General features: G+C 40.5%; 1 protein-coding gene across 7 annotated transcripts in view; it reads right to left on the bottom strand.

Annotated features, from left to right (window-relative positions):
- Nucleotides 1-857: 857 nt before the first annotated feature.
- The window catches only part of kdm7a (lysine demethylase 7A), a 67,835-nt gene continuing 56,567 nt past the window's right edge, over nt 858-12,125 (bottom strand). For 2 of the 7 annotated variants that reach the window (XM_033037799.1, XM_033037800.1), the window contains 4 exons: nt 11,487-11,692; nt 2,503-2,600; nt 1,632-1,929; nt 858-1,330 (listed from right to left, as the gene is read on the bottom strand). In XM_033037799.1, coding sequence (XP_032893690.1) covers nt 1,242-1,330; nt 1,632-1,929; nt 2,503-2,600; nt 11,487-11,692 — 691 coding nt within the window. In that variant the 3' untranslated portion in view covers nt 858-1,241. Of the gene's footprint in view, nt 1,331-1,631; nt 1,930-2,402; nt 2,601-9,761; nt 9,855-11,486; nt 11,693-12,125 lie in introns of those variants that run through there. The other 5 variants (XR_004414839.1, XM_033037801.1, XR_004414840.1 and 2 more) reach the window with 5 other exon arrangements.

Consider the following 12,125-nt stretch of genomic DNA (forward strand, 5'->3'; position numbering starts at 1 on the left):
CCTTCAGTCTTGATCACCAGATCCTTGGGGCCAATTTCCACTACGATTTATAGTGTCATAAAACACAAACAGTCTCTGTCCCAACTCATCCACCCTGACCAGCATGTCTACACTAATTCCCTTTATGTGCACTTGGCCCATATCACTCCAAACCTTTTCTTTTTAAAAACATGTTTTGTTTTTAAACATTGTAATTATACTCGCCACCACCACTTCCTCTGGTATCTTCTTCCATATACCACACTCTGTGTGAAATATTTGACACTCAGCTGACTTTAAATCGTTTTGCTCTCACCTTTAACTTATGCCTTCTAGATTGCCCTATTTCGATTTTATACCCCTCAATCAACCTCCTTCACTCCATCAAAAAGTCCCAACATATTCAATCTCTCATAATTCAAGCCCTCCAGTCCATGCAGCATTCCTGTGAATTGTCCAGCTTAATCAAATCCTTCCTATAGCATAGAACCAGAAGTGCATACATCACTTCTGAATGCAGCCTAACCAAAAATTTGTACTACTTTACCATAATGTCCCAACTCCTATACTCAATACTTCAGCTGATGAAGATAAATATACCATTATCCTTCTTTGCCACCCTGTCATGACTTTGAGGGAACTGTGTAGTTGTGTCCCAAGGTTTGCAGTTCAGTAACACTCCCCAGGACCCAGCCATTCACTGTGCATATCCTCCCCTGAGTTAAATTCCCAAAATATACCATTGTGTTTGCCCAAGTTAAATTCTAATTGCCAATCCCATACCCACTTTGATGTGAAATTGAAAAATAGTGTAAGATAGTTGGATTTTGGAAGTGATAAACATAATCATTTTAGAATAAATTAAAAGGCAAGGATTATTCATTTGGAAATATGGTTCAATATTTTATATCTAAATTATTTTGTTCAACTGAATCAATTCCTCAATAAATAGTTTTCTCTTTAAAAAAAAAACAATGCTGTTAAATTAAAATGCATCAAATAATTTGGAAGATAAATTACAACAGAGAGTATCTTAAGAAAAAACAGAATAGCGTCCTTTAAAAATGTCTGCTAACCCTGAACGATTTTCAGAGCTTCTCCATTACAGTCCTTCTCTCCCCAGCTCTGATACTTCCATTATTGCTCATCTGTGCTTCAACAGTGCATATCCAAGGGTCTCTTCCAAGGGCACGAGGTAGGGCCATCTATGCAGCAGCATTGTGACCCTCTTTGGCCCAATGCTAGTCCATAAAGTCTTATTTCTAAAGAAAGAGGCGACCACTTCGGTTCAGCTTCAAAATCTTTCCCAGTCGCTGCTTTGCAGTTGCCATCCCTTTCTTTGGACGTTTTCCTATCAAAAGGTTAATAAAAATCAGTTATGTGAAAACTTTAACAAAACAATATTCATACACTTGATGAAATAACCAACATTCTCCCATTGGGGATACCTGTGTTGTTACTTCCCAATGGTGATATCCCGCCCACCCATCTCTTTGACCAGGACTCTCGCACATCAACAGTGAGATAGTCTCTGATCAGGATGCCCCAGTATTGATGGGATGGTTTCCCTCTCTATTCAATGATGGTGAAACGGTTTTACCTCCCTCTCTGATCAGGCGCACCCTTGTCTTACAAGGATATTGATCACTGACCTTTTGTTGCCTGATTGCTCACGGGTGGTGGATTGGAAATGGTCGTCTTGCTGGATGGATGCAGGGGTGGCGAGGTTGATATTCCAGGATGGATCCAATCTGGACTGTCACCATTGTCAACTGGACTCCCTTGCAGGCCACAGTCAGTGGTTGATCGGTACACTGCACCCAGTGAGTCAGAAGCAATCTGACCCTCACTATCCACCATTTCTTCCACTAAAATCTTGTTCTCCTGAATATTTTGCCTTGCCATTGAAGAACATTCTTTTCGGAGATGTTTTAGTTCATTCTTCAATATCTTGAATAAAAGTTAGAGTTACCTTTGTTTAACTGAGCAACCCCATGCCAGTCCTGACCTCCCCAAATCCCTCAGTATACACGCTTCAACATGCTGACAGCCCCCACTATCCTTGACCTGAGTATCTTCTCGACATTGTTGGCAATCAATTGATTTTGTCTAGGGAATGCCTTGTCTTACTTGGCAGGGAGAAAAAGGGAACATGGGCTTAGTCTTTACTAAGACTAGCAAACTTCGTACCTGGAGATCAAATCTCGGAAATTCCATTCCAAACAGTACTGCCCAGCGATCAGATGGTGAAACTATACAAACTATACAAATACAACTAGACATTTAATTTAAGCTTATAGTTTCAGTTATAACAAATTTTCAGCAACCCTCCACAGCATCCGACAACCAATTAGGCAAAGAATCCAGTTTGCATAATCATTATATATCCAGGTAGTATAGAGGAGTGGGCCAATCAGCAAAGTATCACTTCCCCAGAGAGCTAATTACATAGTAGATTCTCCCTGATCAAATCACAATCCATGTCCTAAACACTCAGAAGGCACACTGGGAACAACGTCCTACCTCTTCAGATAATCTAGCTGTAGTTCCCATTATGGCCCTTGTTTCACTATTCATCAGCACAGTACTGCATTCAGCGGCTTCCTGCTTCCCGGGCCCAGCTGTGAAAACATCAAACACTCAATCAAGAAAAACCAATGACAGGATCACAAGACTACTGTGAAACCAGGAATTACAACCCATATAAATGAAACCCATGGTCTACAAATAAAATCAATGGTAATTACTGCTTGTGCCCCAGAAAAGTTTCAACAATCTAAGTTAAACGTAGACAAAGGAAATCAACTACCACCCTCCTCTCCTCAACCCCCCCCCCCCCTCCCCCCCTCCCCTCCTCCCCAGCACGCCTCTTTATTGCATGCTTTTACTGATTACCCTCCTTTCCTCTTTCACAAGCTTGTCTCTCTACAAATCTTTCTCCCACATTCCTCCAGCTATGAGGCAAGAGACGGGCATATTTATTCATTAGACACATTTTTATGAAACATTTATGGAAACACAATCGACGGAGATTTAATAATTTGAACCAATTAAATATTTACAAGCCACCTGACAGCTGCAGAAAAAAGTTCAAAAATCATCAGTTCAGAGATTAGAAGTGATTCCATTGTTCCACTGAAGGGCAGAATTGTTTTAACTGGAAAAAATGAATTAGCTCAGATCAGAAAAATAGTGATCTTCTTCAGAGGATTTAAAATATGCTCTGGATTTAGTAGTATTGATTAAATTTGGTTAATCATACTTCCAATTGTGAAAGGGCCTTTATCAAGCAGTAACAATAAAATTATCAAATTCAATCCTGGGTATGAAAACAAGACAAAAGCTTCCAATATTCTTTATCTTCTGGATGATCAACCATGAATCATCCATTGAATGGCAGTGCTGGCTCAAAGGGCCGTATGCCCTACTCCTGCACACACACACACACATATATATATAATTTCCTCATGCAGCTCTTTTTCATGGGCTGACTAAACAGTGCTATTGCCTTTAACAAGTGTGATGTTTCTTTTATTTTCCAATAAATCACTCAAGAGTTAAATTAAAAAGTGCTGCCAGTTTCCTTCCTGAAACAAATGAATTAAAAAGCAGAAATGTTGAACTTGCACAACCGTTTTGGTTACACATGTATTGTGAATCTGCCTGGTCTGTACATTATAAAAAAGATAAATCGGTTTTGTCGAATGTAAAACAAAAATTACATGGACGACATCTGACCTAAAATATCTTCTTTTCAGAATTTTGCAAATCATCAAAATGGCTGGGTTAGTAGTGCTGCTGTCTCAACTTCAGTGGTCTGGGTTCAATCCTGACCCCGTGAGCAGCCTATGCAGAGTTTGCATGTTCTCCTTGTAACTGTGTGGGTTTCCTCGGGCATTCCAGTTTCCTCCAACATAGAAAGTAGGTGCAGGAGTAGGGCATACGTCCCTTCGAGCCAGCACCGCCATTCAATATGATCATGGTTGATCATCCAGAATCAGTACCCTGTTCCTGCATTCTCCCCATATCCCTTGATTCCGTTAGCCCTAAGAGCTATATCTAACTCTTGAATACATCCAGTGAATTGACCAGCACTGCCTTCTGTGGCAGAGAATTCCATAGATTCACAACTTTCTGGCTGAAAAAGGTTTTCCTCATCTTAGTCCGAAATGGCCTACCCCATATTCTTAAACTGTCACCCCTGGTTCAGGACTCTCCCAACATGTGGAACATTATTCCTGCATCTAGCTGGTCCAATCCCTTAAGAATGTTATATGTTTCTATGATCCCCTCTCATCCTTCTAAATTTCAGTGAGTCCGTCCCAACGAAATGCCTTTTCATGGCCAATAAATAGTCCCAACTGTGTAGATAATGGTAACATTTTTGGGCATGTTAAGGGGAATATGGGAGGAAAACAGTGGGGATTAATGTAATGTGAATAATGTAACTATTAATGTAAACCAGATGCTCAATGATCAGCACAGATTCAGTGGGCTGAAGGGACCATTTCTGTGCTGTATTCTCTGATAAATGTATGGTAATTTATGGTAGGTGAGTGATCCTGTTTTCGTGCATTGGTGTAATCAGCAACATTGGTAAAACTAGGAATGGCATTCTTCTGACAGAATTTAAAGTGTTGGCTTGAAATTACAATCGAACTTCTGCTCTGATGCAAGGAGAATGACCAGAAACATAACTGTTTCACAAGATCACCCTGATTTTCAAAACCTGCAATGTTTTGTGTTTCCACATTTGCCAAGCAGTAAACAAAAAAAATATTTTAATTGGACCATTTCAAATAAAGTCCTTTTCTGCTTACCAGATTTCAACAAACCTCAGACAGATTTAACAATACATTTACAAAAAATATAGACATCCCCACACTATTAAAAAAAAACAGAAATACAAGTCTATTCTTTAAAAATCTAGTAAGTCCCACCTTCTCAAAGGGCAAATTTTCTCATTTCCTCATTCAGGGAACCTAATACATTACTTCCCTGTTCATTCCTCATAATCACTGCATTTCACAATATCAGCTCTACTTTGGAATCCCACATGCACGAGACTCTAAAATCTGAGATAAGGTACACCCCACTCCGCCATGCTTGCACCAGCTTAAAAAAAAAAAAAAAGAGTCCTCGCAAACAACAAACATATACGATCGTAGTACTGTGCATGTTATGATAGGCCCATCAGTCCTACCAGCTGCACCCTAGACTAGAGCTGCTTGTGAACCTGGAAGTGTATGTGAACATAAAGATCAGGGTCCAGAGTCTCAGAGTATTTCATTCCCGAATCTCTAGTTAGGTCTAGTAAAATATAGGGAGTTCATTAAGATTGCAAGACTGGTAACTCTTAAGGAATTTTCAGTCCCACTCCAGATTATATGGTCAAATAGGAAGGATATAAACAGACCTTGCCAGCAGTAGACACAGGTAGGTCAGGTACCATGTTGTCAATGTACAGATGTTTTTGTTCTCAAATTAGTGGAGTTTGAAGACAATGGCATAGGAGGTAGTGACCAAAATATGATAAGTTTTAATCTACAATTTGAGAGGGAGAAGGGAAAATCAGGAGCAAAGTTGACTGGCCAAAGTTGACTGGAAAGAGACCCAAGCAGGGATGACAGTGGAACAACAATGGAAGGTATTTCTGGGAATAATACAGAGGTGCAGGATCAGTTCATTCCAAAGAGGAAGAAAGATTCTAAGAGGAGTAAGAGGCGACCATGGCTGACAAGGGAAGTCAAGGACAGTATGAAATTAAAAGAGAAGTATAACATAGCAAAGATGAGCTGGAAGCCAGAGGATTGGGAAACTTTTAATGAGCAACAAAAAATAACTAAAAAGGCAATACGGGGAGAGAAAATGAGGTACGAATATAAGCTAGCCAAGAATATAAAGGAGGATAGTAAAATATTCTTTAGGTATGTGAAGAGGGAAAAAATAGTTAAGACAACTGTGGGTTCCTTGAAGACAGAAACAGGTGAATTTATTATGGGGAACAAGGAAATGGCAGACGAGTTGAACAGGTACTTTGGATCTGTCTTTACTAAGGAAGACAAAAACAATCTCCCAGAGGACCTCGGGTGACGGAGGAACTGAAGGAAATTCACATTAGGCAGGAAATGGTGTTGGGTAGACTGATAGGACTGAAGGCTGATAAATTCCCAGGGCCTGATGGTCCGCATCCCAGGGTACTTAAGTAAGTGGCTCTAGAAATTGTGGACGCATTGGTGATCATTTTCCAATGTTCTATAGATTCAGGATCCGTTCCTTTGGATTGGAGGGTAGCTAATGTTATCACACTTTTTAAGAAAGGAGGGAGAGACAACACAGGGAATTATAGACCGGTTAGCCTCACATCGGTGGTGGGGAAGATGCTGGAGTCAATTATAAAAGATGAAATAGCAGCACATTTGGATAGCAGTAACAGGAACGGTCCGAGTCAGCATGGATCTTCTGGAATTTTTTGGGGATGTAACTAGGAAAATGGACAAGGGAGAGCCAGTGGATGTAGTGTACCTAGTCTTTCAGAAAGCCTTTGATAAGGTCCCACATAGGAGATTAGTGGGTAAAATTAGAGCACATGGTATTGGGGGTAAGGTACTGACATGGATAGAAAATGGGTTGGCAGACAGGAAACAAAGAGTAGGGGTTAACGGGTCCCTTTCAAAATGGCAGGCAGTGACTAGTGGGGTGCCGCAAGGCTCGGTGCTGGGATCGCAGCTATCTACAATATACATTAATGATTTAGATGAAGGGATTAAGAGTAACATTAGCAAATTTGCAGATGACACAAAGCTGGGTGGCAGTGTGAACTGTGAGGAGGATGCTATGAGGATGCAGGGTGACTTGGACAGGTTGGGTGAGTGGGCAGATGCATGGCAGATGCAGTTTAATGTGGATAAATGTGAGGTTATCCACTTTGGTGGCAAGAATAGGAAGGCAGATTTTTATCTGAATAGTGTCAAATTAGGAAAAGGGGAAGTACAATGTGATCTGGGTGTCCTTGTGCATCAGTCACTGAAAGTAAGCATGCAGGTACAGCAGGCAGTGAAGAAACCTAATGGCATGTCGGCCTTCATAACAAGAGGAGTGCAGGAACAAAGAGGTCCTTCTGCAGTTGTACATGGCCCTAGTGAGACCACACCTGGAGTATTGTGTGCAGTTTTGGGTTCCAAATTTGAGGAAGGACATTCTTGCTATGGAGGGAGTGGCGATGGCGGGACTGTCATATGTTGAAAGAATGAAGCGACTGGGCTTGTATACACTGGAATTTAGAACGATGAGAGGATCATATTGAAACATAAGATTATTAAGGGATTGGATATGCTAGAGGCAGGAAACATGTTCTCGGTGTTGGGGGAATCCAGAACCAGGGGCCACAGTTTAAGAATAAGGGGTAGGCCATTTAGAACAGAGATGAGGAAAACCTTTTTCCACCCAGAGAGTTGTGAATCTGTGGAATTCTCTGTCTCAGAAGGCAGTGGAGGCCAATTCTCTGGATACTTTCAAGAGAGAGTTATTTAGAGCTCTTAAAGATAGCGGAGTCAAGAGATATGGGGAGCAGGCAGTAACGGGGCACTGATTGTGAATGATCAGTCATGATCATAGTAATGGCGGTGCTGCCTCGATGGGCTGAATGGCCTACTCCTGCACCTATTGTCTATTGTCTAAAATCAGAGCCAAGTCATTCAGGAGAGAACCTAGGTAATGCTCCTTTCAGAATCATGAATGTGTGCATGTAAACTCAATAATTATTTTAGATTTAATAATTTTTTGTTCTCCATCAGCATTGACGGACTTGAAGCCAAGGTTGGATAAAAAAAAAACTTAGGTCTCACATCAACCATGATAGGCTGTGGGCCGAGGAGCTTTATTCTGCAGTTTCGTGACCCAAGTCACCAAACTACATGAAATTTTCACATATTGTGTAAAAAAATGTATATAAATCACCCCTGAAACTCGATATGAAGAAGACTTGTACATTTTTATTAAATTAGAGAAAAACCGGAAAAATGTTGGGAATTTTTTTAGTCCAATCAAAGCACATTTAACATTGAGTTGTCTGCCAGTGGCCAATCACGCGCTTTGTTTCAGGCTAGCACACAAAATGGCTGAGGGGGCTTCACAGATGCCTGTTTTACTGGAGATTCCGATGTGTTCTGTGGAATAAATGTCGTGGAAACTTGCAGCAGGTAATTGTATTTAGTGGGAAAAGCATTAAAAAGGCTGAAGAAAGTGCTGCGAAGTGGATTAAAGTGCAAGAAAGCCTTCAAAGTCCCTGCTGATGTGTGGAACACAAAGAAGGCCCCCATGAATCAACTCTAACTGAAAGGTAAGATTAAAGTCTGAATTTATGAAAATCTATCTGTATGGACTTTAATTAATTTAATATAATGTGAATAAATTCATTCATTCATTCATTCCTTATTCATTCATTCATTCACTCACTCACTCATTCATTCATTCACTCACTCACTTACTCATTCATTCATTCATTCATTCATTCATGAAATTGAGGGCCTAAACTATAACACAGTCAATTAAACATTGTCACTAATGCCAGCCTGTTGTAGAGTAATAAGTCTTTAACAACTAATCTCGGAGCTGCCTGCGAAAACTTACCGGGAAAAAGTGCTCCGATCGCGGGACCTAGGTACTCGCAGTAAATAGCGATCGATATCCCTCCGTTTTTCTCCCGTTGTCGGGGTCTGAAAACGACCGCTATAGACGGCACTATGTACAGCCTCCCCCCCCGCCGATGATCCGCGGCTCCGCGATCACGAATCGGCCGCTTATTAATTGAGGCCGCGGCTTCACTTTACCGCGAGTACCTAGGCCCCGCGGTCGGAGCACTTTTTCCCAGTAAGTTTTCGCAGGCAGCTCCGAGATTAGCTGTTAAAGACTTATTGTCACTAATGCCAGCTTGTTATAGAGTAATGTTTAATTGACTGTGTTATAGTTTAGGCCCTCAATTTCATGAATGAATGAATGAGTAAGTGAGTGAACGAATGAATGAGGAATGAATGAATGAATGAATGAATTTATTCACATTATAAAAGGGTGCAATTAAATTAATTAAAGTCCATACAGATAGATTTTCATAAATTCAGACTTTAATCTTACCTTTTAGTTAGAGTTGATTCATGGGGGCCTTCTTTGTGTTCCACACATCAGCAGGGACTTTGAAGGCTTTCTTGTACTTTAATCCACTTCGCAGCACTTTCTTCAGCCTTTTTTATGCTTTTCCCACTAAATACAATTACCTGCTGCAAGTTTCCACGACATTTATTCCACAGAACAACAAATCGGAATCTCCAGTAAAACAGGCATCTGTGAAGCCCTCTCAGCCATTTTGTGTGCTAGCCTGAAACAAAGCGCGTGATTGGCCAACTGGCAGACAACTCAATGTTAAACGTGCTTTGATTGGACTAAAAAATTCCTGACATTTTTCCGGTTTTTCTCTAATTTAATAAAAATGTGCAAGTCTTCTTCATATCGAGTTTCAGGGGTGATTTATATATTTTTTTACACAATATGTGAAAATTTCATGTAGTTTGGTGACTTGGGTCACAAAATCCTATTTCTAGACACATTTTTGATGCTCGGCCCACAGCCTATGATCCCACTCAATAGCAGAACAGGAATGAGGCCGAATGGCCTTCTTCTTAGCTTTAACTTCCTGAGGTGGATACCAGGAACTTGTATATTGTGTAGACAATCTTCCAAAGGTCTCCCGACTCAGGAATTCTCCTGTTTGCCGAGAATCTCATTACCTCTGGATTGTTTATCCAAAATTCTGTTGTCAGCATCCTAGCTTTGACCACCCCATTCCCCATCACTCCAGTGCTTGTTGGGAGTTCCATCTGCTGTTTTTGAAGGAGATCACAGGCCTATTAGTCTAGCATATGTAGAAACCTCATTGTGCATGTCAACTGAATACTTGGATAAACTAATCGGAGATATCCAATCTAGGCACATTATGTCCTAACAAATACATCTGAATTCTGAGGCAGTAACATGGGCAGAAGAACGAGTGGAATTTATATGGACTTCCAGAAGTGCTCCATGCAGCCTAAGAGGACCTAAAACTGACATGAATTGACAAGATTTACTTGGATGATACAGGGAATACAAATTTGTGGAAATAGGAGGAGCTGATAAGAAATGACTTGGAGGTCTTAAATTAGTAGTGCTCTTGGCAGCACAGACTGAAATTGTTTCTATTTCTGGGGAAAGGGCAAAACTGAGGCACGAGTCATCCAATCCGAATGCAAGAAAGTTGTGGCAGTTTTCAAATAGTAGGGTGTCATTCAGAAACCCAAGTTTGGAAATGATGGCAATCTATGGGTAAGTGAAACAGCTAATGGAAAGTTGGTGTCTATGTCAAAAGGAAGGGCATTGAAAGGAATGGAACAAGCGTCAGTTATAAAGTTCAACCAGAGCTTTTATCTGGAGTACGAGAAAAACACTGAACTTTTTTTTCTTGAAAAATATACTATCTTGGAATGGGTGTCAGGCAGATTCAGTTGAATAATGAGGTTGAAACATTACATTGGTTGAAAGCAAAATGAAAACAAAGTGCTGGAGTAACAAAGGTCAGGCAGCATCTCTGGAGAACACAGATAAGTGACGTTTTAGGTCAAGACTGTTTTTCACTGGATTGAACACAATTAGTTTATATTCTATCACGCAAGGAAGATTAAGGTCGTCTAAATAAACAACTTCTCATGGATAGAACAAATTTTATATTTCCTCCGGTGAAGGATAACAGAAACAATTACAATGTTTCAAAGCCCTTTGGACAAGTACTTGGACGAAAGGCATAGAGGGATATGGGCAGAATGCAGCCAAATGGGATTGGTGTTGTTAGGTATCACAGTTGGTATGAATGAGCTGAGTCAAAGGGGTCTGTTTCTGTGCTGTACCATTCTACGATTCCATGAAAACAGGATTTCAAGCTTAAAAATTAAAAGCTCAATCATTGAAGTAGCGATGTTTTAAAACAGTTCTGTAAATATATATACACACTCACTTAAAAAAAATTATCAAGGAGTGGTTGTTGAAAAATTCAAAATGAAAAGATTTTCATTAGGCAAAAATAATAAGGATTATGAAACAAAGCAGATGGATGGAATTACAATGTAAATTAGCTGTTATCTTACCAAACAGCAGAGCAGGCTCAATGAACAATGTAATCTAATGCTGTTCCCATGTTCCTTGTACACCCTCAGAAACACTTCGCCACCCTCACCATTACCACACATTTCTACCTCCAACTCTCCCCCAAGTCAACCCTCACCACCTCAACCAGTTTACCCTGCTCCAAACCTATCTGCATTTCCAGCACACCCACCCCACCATTACTGGTGTTATGCTGATGGATCAGCATCTGTATGTGGAACTGCAACGATTCTAGTCCACATTCCACCTGCAAAGTAGGATTCTCCTACTTTGTTTTGTAATCCTGAGTACACGTACAAACACACTGAAATACCCACCACAGTCTGATGCCCTGGAACATGGGCTCAGTTCTCCTTTCTCCCGCCTATTAGTTCTTATGCCATGATGTGACTTGGAAAGGTTCCTTTTATCCAGGCTGTCCCTATTCTTTCTTGGGCTGTTGCGAAGGTCTGAGTACTGCAAGGCTGCCATTGAAAGCATGCCCTGAATGGCCTCGGTTGTACTTGGAGATGGTGGCTGTACCCTGAAATGCAGCAAGGAAAATTGTTGGGCGTAGGTAATGTTTTCTCTTCCCAACCACCCATTTACACAAATACAGTGCCCTCCATAATGTTTGGGACAAAGACCCATCATTTATTTATTTGCCTCTGTACTCCGCGATTTGAGATTTGTAATAGAAAAAAAAAATCACATGTGGATAAAGTGCTAATTTTCAGATTTTAATAAAAGCCATTTTTACACATTTTGGTTTCACCATGTAGAAATTACAGCAGTGTTTATACATAATCCCCCCATTTCATGGCACCATAATGTTTGGGACACAGCAATGTAATATAAATGAAAGTAGTCATGTTTAGTATTTTGTTGCATATCCTTTGCCTGCAATGACTGCTTGAAGTCTGCGATTCGTGGACATCACCAGTTGCTGGGTGTCTTCTCTGGTAATTCTCTGCCAG

Source organism: Amblyraja radiata, chromosome 19 (assembly GCF_010909765.2).
Source record: "Amblyraja radiata isolate CabotCenter1 chromosome 19, sAmbRad1.1.pri, whole genome shotgun sequence".
Taxonomy (NCBI): domain Eukaryota; kingdom Metazoa; phylum Chordata; class Chondrichthyes; order Rajiformes; family Rajidae; genus Amblyraja; species Amblyraja radiata.